This window comes from Melozone crissalis, unplaced genomic scaffold, assembly GCF_028551555.1.
Source record: "Melozone crissalis strain CALT ecotype California unplaced genomic scaffold, PUWL_Pcris_2 ptg000061l_1, whole genome shotgun sequence".
Lineage (NCBI taxonomy): Eukaryota > Metazoa > Chordata > Aves > Passeriformes > Passerellidae > Melozone > Melozone crissalis.
Window position 1 is genome coordinate 17579205 of NW_026535839.1, and position 22628 is coordinate 17601832.

General features: G+C 52.2%; 1 protein-coding gene and 2 non-coding genes across 3 annotated transcripts; all 3 read left to right on the plus strand.

Moving 5' to 3' along the window:
• The first annotated feature begins 710 nt into the window (after positions 1-710).
• Positions 711-22376, plus strand: HSPA9 (heat shock protein family A (Hsp70) member 9). The gene is made up of 17 exons (XM_054288150.1): positions 711-797; positions 2318-2376; positions 3896-3983; positions 4067-4248; positions 4910-5034; positions 6736-6809; positions 6893-6999; positions 7798-7960; positions 8579-8671; positions 10283-10492; positions 12766-12993; positions 13736-13840; positions 14961-15078; positions 17335-17429; positions 18958-19050; positions 20771-20911; positions 21626-22376. Exons 1-17 carry the CDS (start codon positions 726-728, stop codon positions 21683-21685), a joined length of 2013 nt encoding a protein of 670 aa, XP_054144125.1. The 5' UTR covers positions 711-725; the 3' UTR covers positions 21686-22376.
• Positions 13214-13282, plus strand: LOC128944843 (small nucleolar RNA SNORD63). The gene has a single exon (XR_008483829.1). It is a non-coding gene; the product is annotated as a small nucleolar RNA SNORD63 (small nucleolar RNA).
• LOC128944842 (small nucleolar RNA SNORD63) lies at positions 14336-14404 on the plus strand. Its single transcript, XR_008483828.1, has one exon. It is a non-coding gene; the product is annotated as a small nucleolar RNA SNORD63 (small nucleolar RNA).
• Positions 22377-22628: the final 252 nt, after the last annotated feature.

Here is a 22628-nt window from a genome sequence, read left to right on the forward strand (position 1 = left end):
GGCTGAGGAAGTATCAGTTTCATCCCTCACAGTTATTTTCCCAGGTGCAGACGGTGGCACAGCCGTTTCTGGTGCTTGTGGGGCAGTAGGGCCGCGGCTCGCAGGGTTTAGGGGCTGTTCTCTGCAGGGTTTAGGGGCTGTGCTCTGCAGGGTTCAGGGGCCGTGCTCAGCAGGGTTCAGAGGCTGTGCTCGGCAGGGTTCAGGAGCTGTGCTCGGCAGGTTTTAGGGGCTGTGTTCTGCAGGTTCCGTTCCTGCTCTCGGGATCGCGGCCTTCCTGCGCTCAGCGGCCGGGGGTGAATTACGCATGCGCGGGAAGGGGCGGTACGGCCCCGGGCTCCCGGCGCATGCGCAGCACGAGGCCTGACGCAAGGGCGCTGCAATCGCCGTGCGCTTTATCCTGTCCGACCTTGAGTGCGCGGCCGCTACAGGACCCGGGCTGTCACAGCCGCGCCGGTGTGCACCGCTCCGCTTCTTTGCCCGTGTCCTGCCTCGGTCCTCGCCAGCCTGTGCACCGAGCTGAGTATCCGTGCCGGGAAGCCGCCGTGCACCCGCGCCTCCGGTACCGGAGTCCGACCGGCGCGCCGAAAGCGAGCGGTGGGATCAGGCATTATTGGAGCCACCCCCCGGCGGGGGTCCTGCGGCGCGTCTCGGCCCCCCCGCGGCCCACGTGGGTGGAGGTTTCCAGAAGAGCCGCGGCCCCGCGCGCCCCGTCCTCCACCGCCGCCATGCTGAGCGCGAGCCGCCTGCCCCTGCTGCTGCCGCGCGCCGCGCCCGCGCCGCCCGCGCGCCCCGCGCAGGTCAGCGCCGTGAGGGGCCGGGGAGAGAGCGCGGGCCGGGAGGGACCGAGGAGAGAGAGCGGGCCGGGAGGGACCGGGGAGAGAGCGCGGGCCGGGAGGGACCGAGGAGAGAGAGCGGGCCGGGAGGGACCCGGGAGAGAGAGCGGGCCGGGAGGGACCGAGGAGAGAGAGCGGGCCGGGAGGGGCCGGGGGGACAGAGCGGGCCGGGAGGGACCGGGGAGAGAGAGCGGGCCGGGAGGGGCCGGGGGGACAGAGCGGGCCGGGAGGGGCCGGGGAGAGAGCGCGGGCCGGGAGGGACCGAGGAGAGAGAGCGGGCCGGGAGGGACCGGGGAGAGAGCGCGGGCCGGGAGGGACCGAGGAGAGAGAGCGGGCCGGGAGGGACCGAGGAGAGAGAGCGGGCCGGGAGGGGCCGGGGGGACAGAGCGGGCCGGGAGGGACCGGGGAGAGAGAGCGGGCCGGGAGGGACTGGGGGGATAGAGCGGGCCGGGAGGGGCCGGGGAGAGAGAGCGGGCCGGGGGGACAGAGCGGGCTGTGAGGGGCCGGGCACTGCGGGGCACAGACCCGGGGGGCATCGCTGCGCTGGGAGAGCAGCAAAGGGCGCTGCCTCCGGGCGGTTCGGGCCCGGGCCGCGGCTCCTCAGTGCTCAGGTTTTATTAAGAGCCATCTCGTGTTTTTGCGGGGCGATGCGGACCTGGGGGCCGTAGAGGAGCCTGTTTTACGTGTTGGAGTCTGTTTTGCGTTAAGGAGGTTTGTAGTAAGGCCGCTCGGTTCCTCACCATGCCGGTGACAGCGGCGATCGGGCTGCGCGGGGCACATTGAGGCGATTTAGGGACAAGCGGGGTCCGCAAATCCCCCCGCGCTGTGCTGGCCCTGCTCTGTCACAGCCTGAGCCACCCATGCAGTGTGCCTGGGCCTTACGTCTTTAAATTACAGCAAAGTAGTCATGGCTCGGTTCCGTTCGCATTAAAATATCTTCTTAGACGTTCGTTCTTTATCAGAAAGGGGACCAGTGCTTCCCCAGATCTCCAGGATGTGCTTTACACGTGCACAGGGGCGGCCAAGCTGGGGGCGGAGCTGGATTTGAGCAGCAAAATCTCGGCTGCAGGTTCCTCAAGGGATGCAGTGGGGCTTTTGTTGCTGACTAGGCACAAAAATCTCTGAGAAATGGGGTTAATGTTTATCTGCTGCTGTTCGTGGAATGCTGAAGGTTCAGTGTTGACTTACTGAGATGTATTTTGCCTGGTAACATGCTCACAGATTATTCTGTATGAGGGAAATACCTCGGTTCTGGTCATAGAAATTAGGGTTGTGGCAGATTGATTAGTGCAGTAATTGGGGGGGCTGCTTATGTCAGCCTGAGTCTTGCTCAAGTTATTCATTCCTTTGCAGTTGAGTGTTTGAAGAGGGTACACTGTAGTAGGATGGTGTTGCTTCAGACCTTGTCTGCCTCTGAAAGCCTTGATTTGAAGATCTCTTGATGTTTTAAACTACATTCTCATTTGAATGTCTCTGTTTTACAGACATTTTGGAATGGCCTCAGCCAAAATGTTCTCAGAGCAGCATCCAGCAGGAAATATGCGTAAGTGCTCCTTGGGGTGGTTGTGTTTGGCTGTTGGTGTTTATATTTACTCTCTTTCTGATATCAGAACTGATTATTGGAGCCAGGGATTGGGTAACAGAGCCAAACCAGCAGAATAAAGCTGGAGCCTCCTCCCTTAACTTTTCTTAGGTTGTTTTTTAATATCTTATTTCTGTCCAGGGGAGCTTTGAGAATTGGTGTTCCCTGTTGCTCCTCTCACCAGCAGTGCCCACAAACATGGATTGCTGAGATTTGTTTGATCAAAACCAACCAAAAAGTAATCCAAACACTGTTGGGACAAATTGTTTTACCCTGGCATAATATGGGTGATGTCTGGATCCATTTCCCTGCAGATAAAACATTTCAAACATGCATTTGAATCACTCATTTTCCCTGTTGCAGGATAATGGGAGAAGGGAGCAGTTGCTTGTGTGACTTACTCAGATATTTGTGGCTGATGCTGATTCAGGCCATGGGCTGGGAAATCTGTTTGTGTTGGGAAAGCTGGGTCTGTCTGCTACAGCTGAATGTTCCAAGCTCACTGCTTTGTTACTGGAACTGGAGTTAGAGCCCTGGCAGCTTGGGCACTGAGAAGGTGACATTCCTGGAAATAAACAGTCCTGCTGTGCTGCAGAATGCCTTCTCCATCCCAGACTGTGCCTTTGTCTGGAAGCAAAGCTACAGTTCAGGGATTCCCTGAGCTTCAGGGGGAGTGATGCCCTCTTCCCACAGAGGAGGAGGGGGTTCACATTTGTCTTGTGTGAGAGCCACCCCCATTTTTCAGGACTAAATTCTCCTGTTGCTCCTGAGAGTCAGGAAGGTGGTTTGCTTTGGCTCTGGCCCAGAGCACCCTGCATGGACCAAGTGATTTATCACTGTGGATTCTTCTCCCCATGCTAAGCAGTGGTTACACAAATAAATTGTATTTGTTTATTTTCCACTCCAGGTGAATGTTTTCAAATAAGTTTGAACACCAGGGTTGCCCAGAGCAGCTGTGGCTGGCCCTGGATCTCTGGATGTGCCCAAGGCCAGGCTGGACAGGGCTTGGAGCAGCCTGGGACAGTGGAAGGTGTCCCTGCCATGGCAGAGGGTGGCAATGGATGGGCTTTAGGGTCCCTTCCAACCCAAACCAGTCTGGGATTCTGCGATCAAAAGTAACCCAAAACAGTTTCTGTCTTTAAGGACAAAGTTAGTTGTGACTTTTTTATACTAAACTCTTAAGGGTTGTCGAGAAGATATAAATATGTATATGAAGTAAAAATATTCTGGGGAATAATAATATTTTGTATGCTTATTTTAACAAGCAAGGGTTTACCTGTAAGTCATCTGGCTCAGAACAGAGGCACAAGCTTGAATTTCGGTGTAAGAGTTAGAGAACACCTTAGGTTAGGATGCAGCCTAGTTTTGCTTCAACACTGAGTGGAAAATCACTTTGTCCTGTCTTTGGGACTGGTCATTTGTTTGCAGTTAATTATTTTCCTTTAATGGTGATTTTTCTCTGCCCTGATGTGCCATCCAGCTCAGAAGCAATCAAAGGCGCCGTTATTGGGATTGACCTGGGCACCACCAACTCCTGCGTGGCCGTTATGGAAGGGAAGCAAGCCAAGGTGAGTAAAGAGAGTGACAGTGGGGTGTCCCCAGCGTGTCCCCAAGGTGAGTGTGTGGCTGTCACTCCTGCCTTTGTGCCCAGGTGCTGGAGAACTCGGAGGGTGCCCGCACCACGCCGTCGGTGGTGGCGTTCACGGCCGAGGGCGAGCGCCTGGTGGGGATGCCGGCCAAGCGCCAGGCGGTCACCAACCCCCACAACACCTTCTACGCCACCAAGCGCCTCATCGGCCGCCGCTTCGACGACGCCGAGGTGAAGAAGGACATGTGAGTGAGGGGACAGGGACACTGCCAACACCACGGGGGCAGCACGACCTGCTCTGCTTCCAGACCCCACCCCGCTCTGCTTCCAGACACCACCCTGCTCTGGGGAAGTTGTGCCCTCTGCTCTCGAGATTGCAGTGCTTCTGTGTGAGGGCCAGGCTGTGGTTAGCTGCATTCATTGCTGATCACATTAAAGCTTCCAGAGAAGAAGAACAAAGGCTTGCTGGTGCTTGCAGTGCAGACTTTTCTAATTCTTGAGGGTGCTTGCAATCAAAGCTCTGTGATCATACCTCAGGCCTGTGATAAATGAGGTGTCTGATTAAAGCAACAGGGAACAATGCAGTGTGTATGCTCTCTGCAGGGCTGCTGCATAGGCATGAGTCCTGTCTATGCATTTGATGACTTAATTCTCTTTCTTTGAGACCTTAAATAGGGTGTAATACATATTTTTCTGACCTGTCTCAAACGCTTATAAAGTTGGTATATGTATATTATTTGTATTGTGTAAGTGTTGGCAGCAGCAATCTGTAATTGATACTTCTGGGGCTCTGCTGGCAAGTTCAGTGCTCTTTGTTTAGAGCTACACATGTTCTGTATGTGCTGATACTGATGGTGGGGGGTTTGTGCTGCTGCAGGAACTGAGTGTGAGTTCTGTTGGTTTCAGTAAGAACGTCCCGTTTAAGATTGTCCGTGCCTCCAACGGGGATGCCTGGGTGGAGGCTCATGGGAAGCTCTATTCTCCCAGCCAGATCGGTGCCTTTGTCCTCATGAAGATGAAGGAGACTGCAGGTTGGTACAGCTTGCTCTTTGCTGTCTGTGCTTTGAACGTGGAAGTGCTGCAGCCAAAACAGCACTTTCTTGGTACCAAACCCTTGTAGAGCAGGGCTGCAGATGGGGGAAGGGAACAGGGTGGGCTCCTAGGAAGCCTCAAGGAAGATCAGTGCCTGTCTCAATCTTGGATCTATGGCAAAATATCAGTGTTTTACTTAAAAGATGCTCCTACCAGAATTGTTTGCTGATTGAGTTGACTCTGATTGAATTCACACTTTCTCAGAAGGGGGAGCTCCATTTCCTTGGAAGCTGCAGTCCCTGTGCCTCCCTGGCTGCTGCTGGGCACAGGCTGGGGCAGCCAGGCTTGAAGTGGCTTTGTTCCTACTCAGCTGCTGGGTATGTGGCAGGTAGGGAGAGAGGGAGTGTTCAAGGGACCACATTGTTGGGCCCTAATAGCTAATTAGCCAGTGGTGAGTTTAAGTCTTCACTAGGGGAAAATACCTGTTGTCCTGGAGGAATATTCCTCTCTTTCTTAATTTCTTAAGTGTTTTCTGGGGAAACTAAGTGTAGTACAGAGAGGGAACAATCAGTAGTGCCTTCTGCACCCTCACACTCACTGCACTCACTGTGTCCAGTGAGTGTCAGGACAGGACTGAAGCTTCATCAGTTATTGTATTTTCTCTGTTAGGTTCTGGGCACTTGCTAGAGCTCCACCAGTAGTAAGATACAAGCATGTGGTGTGTGAGCATCTGGAGGTGATAGATCTGACTTTGATCTGCCTTCAGCAGGGATCTGCTTCCTGGAGAGGTGTTGTCTTTTGGCCTGGCTGCTGCCTGGTTTCAGCAGTGGCTTTGCAGGCAGCAGAGAGCAGTGCAGTGTGTAAGCTCTGTGCTGGAGTGCTGCACAGCCATGAGTCTTGTCTGTGCATCCACACTGCATCGTGCACATTTGTATTTTTTAGCAGATCTCACTGTGCATTTGGTGACTTCCCTTTTTTGAGACTTTAAAATAGGGTGTGATAGATATTTTTCTGACTTGCTGTCTCAAACATTTATAAAGTTGGTATGTGTACATTGCTTGTGCTAAGTGTTGGCAACAGCAGATTCTATAAATGGGATGAAAATAGGTAACTTTTAAGTGCAGGAAAATGGAGTACAGCTTCAGTCTCACACAAAAAAAAAGACAAGCTCTCAGATAATTCGTTACAGTGGCATCCACTCACTGATGGAATTGCAGAGGTGCATTGCTGTGCTGCCAGAACTGTACAAGCTATTCTGTTTTGTGGAAGGACTGGAATTCTGCACAGCTCCCTCTGCATTTTCCCAGAAAACAGCAAGCCTGTCTTCTGTTGGTTGGGAGAAATAATTTCAAACTAGGTGCTAGTGGAGAGAGATTATTTACAAAAGCTTGTAGTGGGATGGGGGCAGTAGGTTTAAATTAGGAGAGTGAGTTTCAGTTAGACAGTAAGAGGAAGTTTCTCCTGTGAGGGTGGGCAGGCACTGGCACAGGGTGCCCAGAGCAGCTGTGGCTGCCCCTGGATCCCTGGCAGTGCCAGGCTGGACACTGGGGCTGGAGCAGCCTGGGATAGTGGAAGGTGTCCCTGCCCCTGGCAGGGTGTGCAGTGGGATGGAGTTTAAGGTCCCTTTCCCACCCATTCTGTGAGTGATGACTTGGTGTTTTCACAAGGGTAACTTGTGTTTTGTCTCCTTTTTCTTCCAGAGAATTATCTGGGACATGCAGCAAAGAACGCCGTGATCACAGTCCCTGCTTACTTCAACGATTCTCAGAGACAGGTACTCATCAGGCTGGGGTTGTTGGGGCTCAGAAATTGCCTCAGTTTCTCTCAGCAGTCAGCTGTGTCTCCTCTCCTCCTCAGGCTACCAAAGACGCCGGGCAGATCGCTGGCTTGAACGTGCTGAGGGTGATTAATGAGCCCACAGCAGCTGCACTTGCCTATGGGCTGGACAAGTCTGAAGACAAAGTGTGAGTGCATAACACCAACCCTCTGAAATAAACCTGCTGGGATTTGCCTCCTCTGTTTGCTGGGTTTTAGAGCACTGCTTGGAGTTCTGCCAAGGTGGACTCAGCTTTTAGTGAGAGCTCTGTAATGTCATCTCTGTTCTGTGCCAACCAGCCTTGTTAAAGAGAGTTCATAATTTGCAGCTACAACTTAATTATCCAACCTGAGTGTCAGTTTGGTTTCCTTACCTGCCGGTGGCAGCGGTGGGTGTGGCTGAGGACAGCTGGGTGACAGGCTGTCACTAGAGGTGCTGATGGGCAGCACAGGAGCTGTGCCGAGCTGTGCCAGCTGTCCATGGCCTGCAGCTCCCCTGCCTGCATTCAGTCCTCTGTTGCTGTCAGGGGTGGTTACAGAAGTGCAGGCTTTTGTTAGACATTCTGTGTTTCTGTGCTAGTGATAGTGCTGCAAAAGCCTCATTACATTTGAAACATTTTGGGGAAAAAAAATTCATAATAGTTCTGATGTCCCTGCTCTTGTCACTGAATGTGGCAGTGTCTTATTTTGTAGAGGCAGGAGCTGCCCTCTCTGAAAAAATGGACGAGGTCAGGCTTTGTGCAGCACATTTCCAGGGACCCCCACGTGGACTCCGAGTGCTCAGGGGGTATATGGCTGTTTTGGGATGATTCACTGCTGTCTTTAGAGAAGCTTTGAACTTGTGTGGGCACCAGTGTGCGTTCTGCATGTCATCTCTTGAGGAGAGGGAGTTCTGAGCCACTCACCTTTGTTGAGAAAGTAACATTGTCCTGCCTCTCTCCCTGCAGCATCGCAGTCTATGACCTGGGTGGTGGCACTTTTGATATCTCTGTGTTGGAAATCCAGAAGGGAGTCTTTGAGGTGAAGTCTACCAATGGTGACACTTTCTTGGGTGGAGAAGATTTTGACCAGGCTTTGCTACAGTATATTGTGAAAGAGTTCAAGAGAGAGGTAAGGTGTCTCTTGAGAGTACAGTCCTGTATTACACTGCTTTTCAACCTCACTTCTTTAGAAGAATGAGCATTCTCTTAAATTCTGAGGACTTGTCACCTCTGGCACTGCTGGAATTTAAGAGGATTAGACACTCTTTAGCCTGGCTTCCACTTCTTCCACTTCTTTTCTTGAAGTGGAATGTTCCTTTCCAGAATAGCAGAGCTTCTGCCTTCTTTCTCATTGGTGTAGCAGGACTGTCCTGTACACAGTCTGCTTACTTTTAAAAGTAAACATCTGTGGTGCAATTGAATGTGACAGGACAGATGCAAATGGGTTGCTGGGAGGAAACTGCCAGGTAATTCCAACTCCTTTGCTAATTCAGTCCTGTCTTACTATTCTGTGCTGCAGCAGCCTGTGCAAGGTTCAGTCTGTAATTCAGTGTATGATCACTTGCAGAGCAGAGAGGGCTGGCAGATTGGAAATGCTGAGTGCCCCTGGCAGCAGGGAGAGAGCAGCACAGTGCACATGGCACTGCTCTAGAAATAGCTCTTCAGTCAAGAGCCCTGAGTGGTGAACTGCAGGGATGTGACTCCTGAGCAGGTGCTGAGAGTCTGTTAACCCTGTTTTTTCACTCAGACGGGAGTTGACCTGACTAAAGACAACATGGCTCTTCAGAGGGTGAGAGAAGCATCAGAGAAAGCCAAGTGTGAGCTTTCATCATCTGTGCAGGTACGTGCCTGGATCCAGAGCATCCACTACAGCACTAGGAGATGTGGAGTTCTGCACTGGCTTTGTTTACTGAGCTCTCTGACACTGTTTTTTTTTCTGTGTAACCCAGTGGCATCACTGGCACAGGAGGTCAGTCAGCAGGGTGGGCTTTCAGACCACAGAGAGCTACTGGAAGCTGAGTTGTTGGGTGCTGGGTTTTGCCCTTTTTCTGGCACCACACCTGATCTTGCAGGGAACGTGACCTTCCCAACCTGTTCTGTACCTCAGAACTGTGATGGGCATCAGGGAATTCAGCCAGTGCTGCTGGGTTACTGGAACCACTTCCAGCTCTGTGCAAGCACTTCCAAACCCTTGGTGCTGCTCATTCCACTGCAACAGCTAATTTGTGTAGTAATTCTTATACAGAACCTTGACTTACTTGCCTATGGACGAGTTGGCTGCACAATGGGCAGCAGCCACCCTCCCTCCTTTTTTCCATCAGCTTTATATATTAATGCAGTCAAGTGTGTCTTTTATGAATTCATTACTGAATAAGGAACTGGAAAAGCAGAAAGTTGGGAGTGTAATAGTCCTGGCTAAGTGAAATTAAGGTCAATTATATAGTAATTGAAACGGGCAGTCTGCCAAGTTCTAGCTTCTGAATAAGCATCTTGAATTTTATCTGATGGTGGTCTTTTTTGCTGGCCAGTGGGGAGCTCATAGCAAGGAGCTGAGGGCAGTCACAATGGCTGCATAGTTCTGCCAGAGACATAGCAAGCTCTGTTTTATGAGCCCAAGAGCTGGCAAATGCAGTTTGTTCATACCAGGAAAGACTGAATTCTTTAACTCCTTAGCAGTGAAGTGAAAACAACTTGCTTTTGGTCCCATTTTCCCCTAATACTTTTGACCATGCTGTGTATAAAGTGAGTGCACACCTCTAGTCAGCAGCATGGTTTTAATTCTTGTATGAACTTAATCTCTAGAGCTTAAAGCACTAATGTTTTAATTGCTTTGCATTGTAGTGTCTTTTGAGGTCAGCATGACTCAGCACTTGAATCAGATTATTTCAGTATAAGATTTGCTTTATAAATCCAGCATGTGACAAACAGCCATTAAAATGAGGATTATGGTTCCTTGCTCTAATTAACTTTGTGTTAAATGGCAGCAGAGTGGCTGTTGAGCATGAGCTGTTGGCATTGAGAGAATAGCCAGGAGGGAGGGAAATACCTTCAAGGAGTTTACCTGGTGTGGAGCGTCAGTCAGTTGGCAGAATCTTTGCAGGAGCTCTGCAGATGGGCATTCTTCTGTGTTGTGCTGAAGGAACAGCATTAAGGTTGTCACTTCCAGTATTTCTGCTCTTACCTCCTGGCTGTGACAAATTGTTCTGCTCAACAATAAAAGACCTTGAAGTAACACAGTATTAAAATTGGGATTTAACAATTGTAACCATGAGGTGTTGGACAAAATAATTGTCTTATTTCTGAAATGTCAAACATAAAAGTGTGCCTGCTGCCACTTAAACTGGGCTAGAGGGTGAAGAGCCACACAGATACCTCAGTACAGCCAAACAGAACCTGTAAGCTGGTATGAAGCCCATTGCTGGTTTTTCCTGAGCCTGTTTCCGTGCCACAGACCGACATCAACCTGCCCTACCTGACCATGGACGCCTCCGGACCAAAGCACTTGAACATGAAGCTGAGCCGGGCGCAGTTCGAGGGCATCGTGGCTGACCTGATCAAGAGGACAGTGGCCCCCTGCCAGAAAGCCATGCAGGATGCTGAAGTCAGCAAGAGTGACATTGGGGAAGTCATCCTCGTCGGTGGCATGACCAGAATGCCAAAGGTATGAGCTCAGGCCCTGTTCAGGCAGGGCTGGCACAGCTGCCCTGTGCTTCTGTTTGGGATCAGGACAGAGAAGCTGGGAGTGCTCAGGGCAGGCTCAGTGCTGAGAGTCCCACAGGAGCTCTGCCCAGGATCTCCTGTTCTGTTTGCTCAGCCCAGCTGGGCCCTGGGGGCTGGAGCTGAGTTGCACTGTGCAGAGCCAAGGGGACGTGCTGGGAGGTGAAAGTCCAGCTGCAGCCTGACAGCCTGGGGTGCACTGGACACCAGCAGCATTGCTGAGGAGTGCAGGGCATTTCCTCTTGTTGTGGGCTCAGTGTGGTAAAGGTGCATTTCAGTGGCAGCCACTTGTAAGCAGTCTGCCTCCCAAAGGATTTCCAGCACTTCCAGCTATGAAGAACCTGCACAAGCAGAACCCCTCTGGTACCTGCTGGTTGTGTGTAATCACAGCTACCTGTTGGAGGCTGCTGTTGGCAGGCCCATTTACCTGGCTTTTGCAGACACTCCTTATCTAAAGCCTGGCCTTTAGTTCTGTGGAGATAAGCTCAGCAGGTAGCTTTAAAGCCTGCTGTGCTGACATGCACAGTTGTGCAGATAAGTGCTGTCTGCAGGTGATTTACTGCTCCTGTTCCAGCCATGCCCTGCTGCTGCTCCTCCATGCCAGAGCTGAGCAGGGATGTTCACTGCTCCCTCCAGGGGTACAGCCTGGCCTCTACTGCAGAGAGCACCAAAATCTCACTCCAGAGGGATCACTCAGGCTTGCACTATTTGTTGCTTTGTGATTTGCAGGTCCTCTCTAGGACAGTAGGTGTGTACATGGTCCTGCTTGGGGTTGATTTGGGGTTTGGTGGGAGGGTTTTCCCTCCCTGCATTAATGAGCCTGGTGGCTGGAGATGATACTGGTATAAGAAGGTCACCCAGGCAGGGGAGCCAGAGCACCAAGATAAACAGAAGCTCCTGTTCTGGCCAAAGCTCACGTGGAGTAACTCTGCTGTATGTTCCCAAAGTCCTTGTTGTTCCAGCTGGATAAAGGAATGGTGTGATTACCTATGTATAAAGTGATGACAAAGAAACATTATGTATCCTTCAGGGGTGGAAGACAGAACTTAAATTGATTTTTTTTTTTCCTTTCTTCCCCTCTTAATCCCCAGCCATGTGTAGCTTTGGACTGGCAGAATGCTTTCCCAAGAGCCAGTAGTTACTGCTCTGCCTCTGAAATTGGTGCCAGTGTGTTGCACACAGCCAGGCCTTCTCTTGAGTACCTTGTTGTTCTCTCCTCCCCCTGCTAGGAGGGAGTGTGGCTTCTCTGGAGCTGTCCCATGGCCAGTACTCTGGGAGATGGACTGTGGGTGGTTGCAAGCATTGTTTTGTACTGTAAAATACACCTCCAGAGGGAAAGACTTGCATTTAATTACATGTTCACACATAGTCTCCTCTGTAATGGGTGCTTGGGGCAGATGTCTCCTGGCTGCAGTGTAGAGTTGGGTGTTTGCTTCCAGCAATTTTCCAGGCACATCCCACTCACCTGGGCTGGTGTGCCCAACACCTGTACTGGGAGATGAGGCCCAGCCCCACAGCCTTCCCTTGTAGGGCAGAGGAGGGCAATTCTGAGCTGTGCTCTGGGGCAGACCCTCAGTGCATTCCTGTCTGGATTCTTCAGCAGGAAATCTGTTGGGATCCTGAGCACAGTCCTGGGGAGTGGGCTGAGCAGGGCAGAGCTGACAGCACAGCTCAGACTGTTGACAAAACACATCTCTGCTGAAACAGCCCATGAAATAAAGACTTGGAAAATACTGTTCTTTATACAATTCCCTTTTTATTCCCCCTTTACTGCACACAAACAACATGAACTGTGCTGCTGGATTTTTTACCTCCCCTGTGCTCCTCCACAGCTGTATTGTCCTTGGCAGTTGTGTCCTGCTCAGTGCTGGCTTGCACAGTTCCCAGGGAGCAGTCCTTGACTCCCAGATAAGCCTGGAAGGATCCCCTGGGGATGTGGCTGGGCTGTGTCAGGGCACTGAGGGGGCTGCCTTGCAGCTGGCGCACAGAGCCTCTGGAGAAGGGGCTGCCTTGCAGCTGGCGCACAGAGCCTCTGGAGAAGGGGCTGGCTGGGCTGCAGTGAGGGCATGCAGTGCTGTGCAGGAGGGTGGGCAGTGAGGCAGTAGGCACAGAGCTGAGGCTCAGTGTCTCTGTCTCAGGCTTCCATGGCAGCTTAAGGACACAGAGCTGAACCATGGTGGTTCCCCTGTGGATGAGCTGTGCTGTGTCTCCACTCAGGTGCAGCAGACCGTGCAGGATTTGTTTGGCCGCGCTCCGAGCAAAGCAGTCAATCCTGACGAGGCTGTGGCCATTGGAGCAGCTATCCAGGGCGGGGTGTTGGCTGGTGATGTGACAGATGTGCTGCTGCTGGATGTAACTCCCCTGTCCCTGGGCATTGAGACCCTGGGAGGTGTCTTCACAAAGCTCATCAACAGGAATACCACCATCCCCACCAAGAAGAGCCAGGTAAGAGCTGACTCAGGATGGGTGGCACTTTGGTGCTGTCACACAGCTTGGGAAGGGCCACCCAGAGCGTGCCAGTAGATGGATTTGCCTCCTTATCTGACAAGAGAACCTGAGAAATCAGGTTTTATGTCAGCCACTGAGTATCTCTGGGGGCAGTTGAGTTAATGATGACAAGATATGCCAGGGTGTTTGTGGCCTGCTGAGGGTTGTTACAGTGTGTGTGTCGTGATGTCAGTTGTCAACACATCATTCTGAAGGATTGTGTGGAGCCCTTGTGGGACTGAGCACCACGCCCATGGGAGAGCCCTTCTTGGCTGAGTGCCTGGGAAGGGGTTATCTTTGCATTGTAATGTCCTGGTGCCTTGGGTGTGATCCCTTCCTTCCCTTGGCTCTGTCTGGGCCTGCTGCTGTGTGCTCTCTGATAGCACCTGAGCTGCCTGGGGTGTGGGCTGGAGCCTGCTGCTTCAGGGGAGATTTTCTGCAGTGTGGTGGCTGCCCTGGAACCTGCTCCTGCCATGGCTGGCCAGTTTTTGTGTCCCCAGGAGCATACAGGACAAGACAACATTGGCTTGGCTCTTGCTAGCCTTGGTGCCATGGAGTTTTGTCAGAGGAACATGGGAACAAGTGTTTCATGGTTTTCCCTTCCAAGCAGCTTCCTTTTATTCCTTGTTCAGTCAGCTTGTAACTGCAGATGTCTGTGTTCTAATTAGCTGTATAGTAACTTCCAGTTCCTTTTCTATAGGTGTTTTCTACAGCTGCTGATGGGCAAACACAAGTGGAGATCAAAGTGTGCCAGGGAGAGAGAGAGATGGCCAGTGACAACAAGCTGCTTGGCCAGTTCACGTTGGTACGTTGGCTTCTCTACTCCTGACCTTAGACCTGACCTTCTGGGTGATGTTCAGAGCCTTCTCCATTTCAGCTGCCCCCTGAAGGCAGTGTTGAGGGGGAGTCGTCTTACAGAAGACATTTGACCCCTTTCTAGTACAAAGCAGCCTCTAGAGGCACAGCCTGGCCCTGGGACGGCCTTTCTGTGGCTGAGGACCAGCTGGCATTGAAGATGGAGCTCAGAGTTTCTGAGCACTCCCATGGAGCACTGGGGCTGCTGCAGCTTTAGGGCCTGGTCACCAGGAAGGGCTCTCTGGATGTAAAAGCCTGTGCAGTACCAGTACCAGGAGATAATCTGAATGCTGGCCTCTCTTCTGGTGTAGCAAAGATGGGACCTGGAGCAGCTCCAGGATTCCTGCAGTCCCCAGGGAAGCCCATTTCAGGCTGGTGAGGCCCTGGGAGCAGAGTCAGTGTGAGCTGAGGTACTCCAGGGTGTGTTTGTGGGATTGCAGTGTGTGTGCCATGATGTTAAACTCTCAACACATCATTCTGAAGAATTGTGTGGAGACTTTGTGAACTGAGCCCACGCCCTGCTCCCTGGGGAATAGATGTGTTCTGGGAGTAGAGGGGGGCTGCCCAACCAACTCCCTCAGCAAAATAGGTTTGGTCAATGCTGGCAAAGTTTGGCACTGTTAGACTGTCCAAGTTTGTGTGAACTTCCTAGGAAGAACCCTGCAGAAAGGAAGGACTTTGCCCTTCTGTGCTTTTGAAGGAAGCTGTGCTGCCTCTCGCTGTCTTAAAATGGTTCCCCAGAGGTGGCCAGTGAAGTCTGTGTCCAGAACTGAGGAAATAGAGCATCCTGCCACATCTAGGGAGGACAGGCTTGTGTAGCAATAAAGCAGAGCCTGTCCCACCTTGGAACCAGCCCTGGGGGTTCTCTCTTGGGGTTTCTGTGCACTTTTCCAGGGCAGAAACCGGATCCCAGTGCACAGCATGGTGCCAACAGGTACTGAGCTCTGAGGGTTGGTTAGTGGCTCATTCAGTGTCAGATCCCCAGGGTGATGTGCCCAGCCCTTGTCCCCTGAGCTGTGTGCCTGTGGGAGCTGATGCCACCCCTTGTCCTTGTCCTTGTCCCTGCCCAGGTGGGGATCCCTCCGGCGCCGCGGGGAGTGCCCCAGATCGAGGTCACCTTCGACATCGACGCCAACGGCATCGTGCACGTGTCAGCCAAGGACAAGGGCACCGGGCGGGAGCAGCAGAGTGAGTGTCTGGGCATGGCAGGGACTGAGCAGGGGGTGCTGGGGGTGACACTGCCTCCAGGGGGAATGGAGTGTGCTGTCCCACAGTCCAGGCTGGGGATGGGGCATGGGACTCCATGCTTGGGTCACCCCCACTCTTCAGGGTGTTGCCAGTGCAGCGCAGATGCAGCTGAAGTCATCTGAACCTGTTCTCTGCCCTGGAAAGGAGGGTGGGCAAAGGGATGAGTGAGAGCTGAGCTGTGGGTTTGTTGTAGGGCAGTGAAGCTCTGTAGGCACACAGCCTCTGCCCTCTCCAGTACCAGCTGCCAGGGGATGCTGTCCTTGCACATTAGGCAGAGATGAGGCACCTGCCTGTGCCAATGTCTAGGCAGCCCTCACTGGCAGGGTTTCACCACATTCCAAGTGGTTTTGCCCTGTGTGACAGTCCTGCCTTGGTGTTGCCATCTGGAATAATTGCAGCACATGTGAGCAGAGTGCAGCTGTTTCCTGGGTTTGCTGCATGGATCAGCTGTGTCCCAGTGCCAGGTGTGGGCACACAGGGTGGCTCTCTGAGGGCTCCCTGGTGTTGGTGGGCCGTGCTCTGTCACAGAGGTGTTTGGGGCAGTCACGTGTGCCCTGTGTACCCTGAGGGGACAGAAGTTGGGGTTTGGGAATGCAGCTCTGTGTGTGAGTTGTCCTTGGGCTGTGTGGGGGTGCTGTGTCTTTGGGAACACACAGGGCTTGCTGTCTGTGAGCCTGGCTGCATGAAGGTGCCAGCTTTTAAGGCAGAGTCAGATCAGGAGGATCTCTGACTCCAGGGTGTGTCATGTACAGCTGAGCAGAGCAGCCCTGTGCCAAGACCTGTTTGTTATATTCCAATATAAAGGTCTGCTGAGTGGGATATTTTTGGGATGTTTTGAAGCAGCAGCTTTTACCTGCAACCACCTTGTCCGTTTCTTGTGTTGAAGCTGGAAGTGACTCCAGCTGGCAGGAGGCTCAGGGAATTCAAGTTGCCAGTGTATTCTGCTCTGTGGTACAGTGAAATGCTTTGCCCCATGTACTGGGGTAATTAATGTCACAGTTGACAGTTTCAAAAGCTCTGTGGTGGGTTCAGGAGATTAATTTTAAGCATTTACAGATTCCCCCGATGATACAAAATAAAACTCTCTTCTCCCTTATAACTGGAAGCCTCTGTACTGCCCTTCAGCTGTTTCTTGGAGAGAACCCTTGAGCAGTGAAATGCTCCAGTTAGCAGAAGCATTAGCTATGCACAACTGGAGGGTTTAATCACACTGCTTGGCTTTTTGGCAGCAGGTTGACACCAGAACCACCCTACACTTGTTACTTGGATTTCCTTGGAGATCTTGCACATGTGGCAGCCTTCTACTGCTGAGTAAAAGGCTCCTAGTGACAGGCAACCAGAATGACTTAGCTGCCTACCTGTTGGTAGATGTGGTTCTAATTACAAAGCTGAATTACTCATCCCACATCTGTATCCAAAGGACACCTCTGTGTGTGTGTCTTTGTTCAAGGTTCTGTACCATAGACAAAGAATTCCTTAGAAAAGCTCCTTTAAATAGTGATTGTAGCATCCACTTCTATGGACATTGAGATATTCTGGATATTGGTCCTCTTTCAATGAAATTTGACTCATTCCCACAGTAAAACTTGAATCTGGGCTGTGCTTTTTGACACTAATAGAGGGAAAAGACCAAGGAAGGGATGTGTAAGAGCCTGCCCATAGAATCATGATCCATTCCTTATTAAGGGCAATGCTAGGAGCTGGGTGGGAAATGTTGTCTTACCCTGCCACCAAGCCTGGGCTGTTTCGCAGCAGGGAGAGGAGTCTTTAGTGAAACCATTCCTTCTCTTTGGATTTTTTTTTTTTTGGTTGGGTTTTTGTTGGAGGGTTTATTTGTTTGAGGGGTTTTAGTTTTGTTTATTTTTTTTAGTTCTGTGGTTCTAATCTGGGATGCACCTTTGGTTTGAGGGCTTTGCACCCTCACTTTGCAGTAGGATTAAGTGAGGACTGGCCAGAGTGGCTTGCAGAGCAGCAGGCAGGGTGTGTGTGGCAGAGCTGGGGCGTTGCAGACCCAGGAGATGAGGCTTTCACCTTGCCAGCAGCACCAGTGACTCTTTAAAGAGTCACAGTGTGTCCTGCCCATGGGGCCTCTCTGGGTGCAGAGTCTCTGAGCCAGGCTGCTGCTGTTAGGCTGGGGAATAATCCTCTCCTCAAAGGGGAGAGCAGATCCTTCATTCCTGTTCTTCTGTGCTGCAGTTGTTATCCAGTCCTCTGGCGGCCTCAGCAAGGATGAGATTGAGAACATGGTGAAGAACGCAGAGAAGTACGCGGAGGAGGACAGGCGGAGAAAGGTAACGGGGAGCAGAGGAGCTGCTGCCTTCAGCACTCTGCTCTGAGCTCTGCCCACCCCTGGAGGGCTCTGCTCTCTGAGCTCTTGCCAAGCCTCTGCTCCTTGCCCTACGCTCATTTTATACCCCAGGGTTGCGTGAAGGTGTTTGCAGAGGCATTTGAGTCTTGGGGTTGGATACTTTGCCCTGTGTGACTGCACTTTACTGCTCCCTGAGGAATTCCTGGGATGTGGAGGCAGCAGTGAGCAAAGCCACCTGCCTGCTGCTCATGGCAAACAGCTTTGCAGCTCTGGTGAGGGTTTCTGTCATCACTGCTCTGCACTGTCCCCCTTGGCTGTGCATTTGGCACCTGGAATGCTGCGTCCATGTGAGCAGTGCTGGTGAGGCCAGGAGGAGGTGATGGAAATCCTCACTGGCCTCGTTGAGTAAAGACTGGTGCTTGCCATGGACTGAACCTGTAATACACACAAGATTAATGGTTGGAACTAATTGGTTTAATGAGGGTAGTAATAATGAATTATGCAACTAAATATAGACCATTGATTTTTAAGCAGACATAGCACAGGCTGACTCTAGGATGTGGCACCAGCATGTGTTTAGTGATTGCTGAAACTGGCACATGGAGTTGATCCACTTTGTGTCCTTCAGCCTGTCTCAGGTGTCCAGGCAGTGCTGTAAATCTTGCCCCCAGTGGGGAAGGGATCAGAAGAGAGCTGAAGGGGAGAAGGCATGGAATAAATCCCCAGGAAGCATCACTGCCTGGCCTCAGAACCTCCAAAGCCACAGAGCAGTGGCTGATGGGCATTTGTAGGTTAGCTGGGGAACCTTCAAAGACCTTGCTCCGAAAGTCCCACTGTTTGAACAACCTCATCACCGCTGTGGAGCATAGGGGAGGCTGCACTGAAAATTGTTCTGCTGCCTTACCTTGTCTCTTAAATTGCTAGATATGTTCCTCTCTGTTGTAATCCTGAAGTGGGACTCACCCCTGTCCAGTGAGCTCACAGAACGAGGTGATCACTTGTATAACTATAGTTTTCAAAAATTGCCTTCTTACACTTTTCTGCTCCTAGTTTTGCTACCATAATGGAATGCATAAATGGGAGTTTTTGTAATAAGGGACCATGAGTAAAAGCACCCAACATTTGAGTTGTCTCTAGTGCCCTTGTTGCTGAAGAAGCTTCAGGATGTTCTCCAAAAGCTCTGCTGCTTTCCCATGGGGCAGAGTGTGCTGTGCTGTCCCTGAGGTGTCTTGTCCTTTCCCATGTGCCAGCAGCGGTGGTGCATTGGTCACTTATAGTTCATGGGAGTGACTGTGAGTGAAAGGGTTGGCTGGCTGGCACAGGCTCCTCTTGGGGCCCTGTGAGGCCACAGTGCACCTAGGAATGGTTTGCTTGCATTTCTTCTTGTCCTGGTGCCATTGAGAAGGACCCTGGGTGGGAGCTATTGTGGGGCTTGGCAGTCTGGGCATGAAATGTCACCATGTGTGTCACTGGGGTGTGGGCAGCAGCCCTGACGAGCTCTCTTCCCCCAGGAACGCGTGGAGGCCGTGAACATGGCCGAGGGCATCATCCACGACACCGAGTCCAAGATGGAAGAGTTCAAGGATCAGCTGCCAGCAGATGAGGTGGGTGGTTCCTGATCCTGGAGTGTTACAGCGCGTGAAATTCCTCACAGAATCATTGCTCACATTCTCACTCAACTCCCAGCTGGCTCTGGCCGTGGTTCTGTGCTGGGTGAAGGTGGCACAGCCCTGCACCTCTGCCTGTGGCACTCCTTGGGAGGGCTGAGTGTGGCTGAGGGGGGGATGGACAGACATCCTTAGGGGAACAGGGTTTGGGTGCTGGCAAATAACCTATTGCAGAGTGCTGGGTGGTGTCACTGAGGCTCTGTGGGTTCATCAGCCTGGGAAGCTGCTCAGAGGTTTCTGTCAGAGCTGTGGCCTTGTGTGCAGTGATAAGGGCTGTGCTGTGGCTGGCTCCTCACAGGGGGTTTGCTCCAAGGCTGGGGATTGAGGACAGTGCCTGCCCTTGTTAGCACAGGGACAGAGGCACAGCTGCTGTGCTCTCCTGCAGTGTGTGCACAGCATCCAGGAACCTGGGGGCAGTAAAAAGCAGCCCCCCACTCCAGTTTTTCTCTCTCAGAAATAAAATGGGTATTTGGTATCCAAGAGTGCTTTTCACAGCATTCTGAGGCGGTGCATTGTGAATTTCAAAAGTCAAGTTTAGAAGAGTGCACCCAATTACCAATTTAACAGCTCTGGGAAGCAGAATTAAAGGGCTCCTGGGGGCTCTGAGGTGTCTGAAGGAGCACAGTTACAGTTTGTTGGTAGCAGCCTCTGGTCAGTGAAAGGCTGTTTCTCTGCCAGCAGATGGGAACAGGACGAGGGGCAGTGGTTTTAAACTGCCAGAGGGCAGGAATGGATGGGATATTGGGAAGGAATCCTTCCCTGGCAGGGTGCTGAGGCCCTGGCACAGGGTGCCCAGAGCAGCTGTGGCTGCCCCTGGATCCCTGGCAGTGCTCAAGGGCAGGTTGGGTGGGGCTTGGAACAACTTGGTTGAGTGACCATGGCAGGGGTTGGAATGAGATGTTCTTTAAGGTCCCTTCCCACCCAAACTATTCTGTGATTCCATGATAATAGCTGCCTCTTTGTTTGGAATTATGTGAGAGTTTCCTCTCACTGGAGCACGGAGCCTAAATCCCTATTCCCTGCAGGGACTGTGCCCTGTGCCTTCCCTGGGGAGGTGGGGGCAGCCTGTGCTGGCTGGTGCTGATGGTGGCTGGCACTCTGTGTCCCTGTCCCCTGGTGTGCTGCAGAGCTGTGCCCGTGAGCCCCCTCCAGCAGCCTGCCAGGGAAGGAGGCAGTGCCAGCCTGTGTAGGGACTGGCAGATGGCTCTGGGCCAGCCTGAGCCCACTCTGCTGCTTTGCTCTGAGCTCCTGCTCCACGAGCAGCACAGGGACTGAGCAGGGCAGGAGCAGCTCCCCAGCAGGGCTTCAATATCCATGGAAGCCAGCTTGCTGTCCCCTGCCCTGGCATGGCTGTGCCAGGTGAGCTGTGCCAGGCACAGAACACAGCCTTGGCCAGTGGCCAGGCCTTGCAGAGCTCTGTTCTTGGCACCTCTGCCCAGACAGCAAACAGGGCCCCTTTAATGCCAACTGGGACACTGTTGGTGAAGTGGACAGGTGCCCACTGGGAGCTGGGCACAGTCCTAGGCCCTGCACACTCACTTGGAGGCTCCACTCCGTGGCTTCTGGCACAGAAAGGGGGCCAGCTGGTGGTGGCATGACAGGGTGGAGATTAACGATGAACCAAGTGCAGCATTTCACCTTCGTGTCTTCTTTGCAGTGCAACAAGTTAAAGGAAGAAATTGCTAAAATGAGAGAACTTCTGGCTCGTAAAGATAGTGAAACAGGAGAGAACATCAGGCAGGCAGCAACCAGCCTGCAGCAGGCTTCCCTGAAACTCTTTGAAATGGCATACAAGAAGGTAGGTGCATGGGCAGCTCTCAGTCAGGGCCTTCAGATGGGAAGGGGGGAGTCAGGACACTGAACCCTTGGGTGGGAGGTGGTGCTGAGCCTCTGCAGCTCCCTCTGAGTGACACTGGCTGAAGGGAGAGCGCTGGAATGGCGGGGAGAGCTGAAAGCTTGAAATCCTGACCGTGCTTCAGGCTGGGTGGGAAGCTCCTAGTAAGGAGCATTCAGAAGAGTAAGGAGAGGGCTTTCCCCTCAGTGCAGTGAAGGAGTAAAGTAACTCCTGAGCTTTAAAACACGATTGCTGTTCAGTCTGCCTAAAGCCACAGTGAAGGCCATTGGGATTTCTTCTCCACCCCATTCCCAGTGGAAGGCCCTCCCAGCCCCTGGCACCTTGCCAGGCTGTGCTTGCCTGTGCAGGGAGGAGTCCCAGCATGGCAGGGGCACAGTGCCCAGGTGACCTTGGTGCTGAGCTGTCCTTTCTGGGGACAGCTGCTTCCCTGATGTCAAACCAAACCTTCAGTGCTGCAGTGTCAGCCTGTTACATCCTCTGGGAAAGGGAATCATGGGGAGATTGTTTCTTGCTCTCAGAGCTCAGGCAGAGATGAAGATTTCCCTTCTCAGTGGACATTGCTGGTTGCACTCAAGGGAGGGTTCTGCAGGCCGGAGCTGACCTGAGCAGCCAGCCAGGGGAAGCAGTTTGTTCTATAATAAACCTGTTTGTTCACAGATGGCCTCGGAGCGAGAGGGGTCTGGAAGTGCAGGAGATCAGAAAGAGGAGAAGCAATAAGGAGGAGTCTCTGTCTTGCCTTGACAAGAGAATGATGAAGAGGTCGATTTTCTTGATGCTTGGGAGAGAAGGGACCTTCCTGAGCAGCAAGGGGCAGAATTCAGACTTACTGTGTTTTTGCAGTATTCTATATATAAAATTCTTCAATGTATAAATTTAGTGATGTGTCTGCTAGATAAATTGTCACTTGATGAAAGTTAATTCATGCCAGACATAGTTACGAGTTTGGCCCTGGCGTGTTCCCTGAGCACCTGGGGACTGGCTGATCATTTAATACTTGACACAATGGTGTAGTAAATCCGAGATCCAAGCTTGGAAACCATGTCATGAAATTGGAGGGTGGAGATGGAAGCTGTCCGGGCATGGGGAGGAGAGTTCAGCCTGCATGGCTCCTCCTCGTGGGTCTGAGGAGCTGGGAGCAGCAGGGGCAAGGCTGGGGACATTGCTGGAGACCATTTAGCCCTGAGCTAGGCTGGTACCCTTGTTCTGAAGGAAAGGGGCTACTTCAAACTCAGCTGTAACATTATTTCTTACAAAAGAGGCAGCGTGGAAGTTCAATACTTTGCTTGTCTAAGCCTTCTGCTCCATCCTGTGTCTGTTCTCTGCTTATGGTAAAACAATTTCCTTGATAATAAAACTGTTACTGGATCCATTCTGGATTTTTTTAAAATAAAAGCAGAAAAGTGTCCAACGTGGAGTTCCTGGTCTCCTGGCCTTTGATGGAGAGCACAAGCACTTTACTGCCTGTGACAGCTGCAGAGGGAACAGCCAGGCAGCTGTAACTTTCTGAACTTGTGCTTCATTCACAGGCACAAAGGGAGGTTTCTGGTGTCAGGTTGGGGCTGGGCTCTGCTGAGCGTGGCAGTGCTGCTCTCACGAGTTGCCCCAGGTCCTGTGACTGCAGTAGCGTTGGGACTTCACCATCAGGCACCTTGTGCTCGGG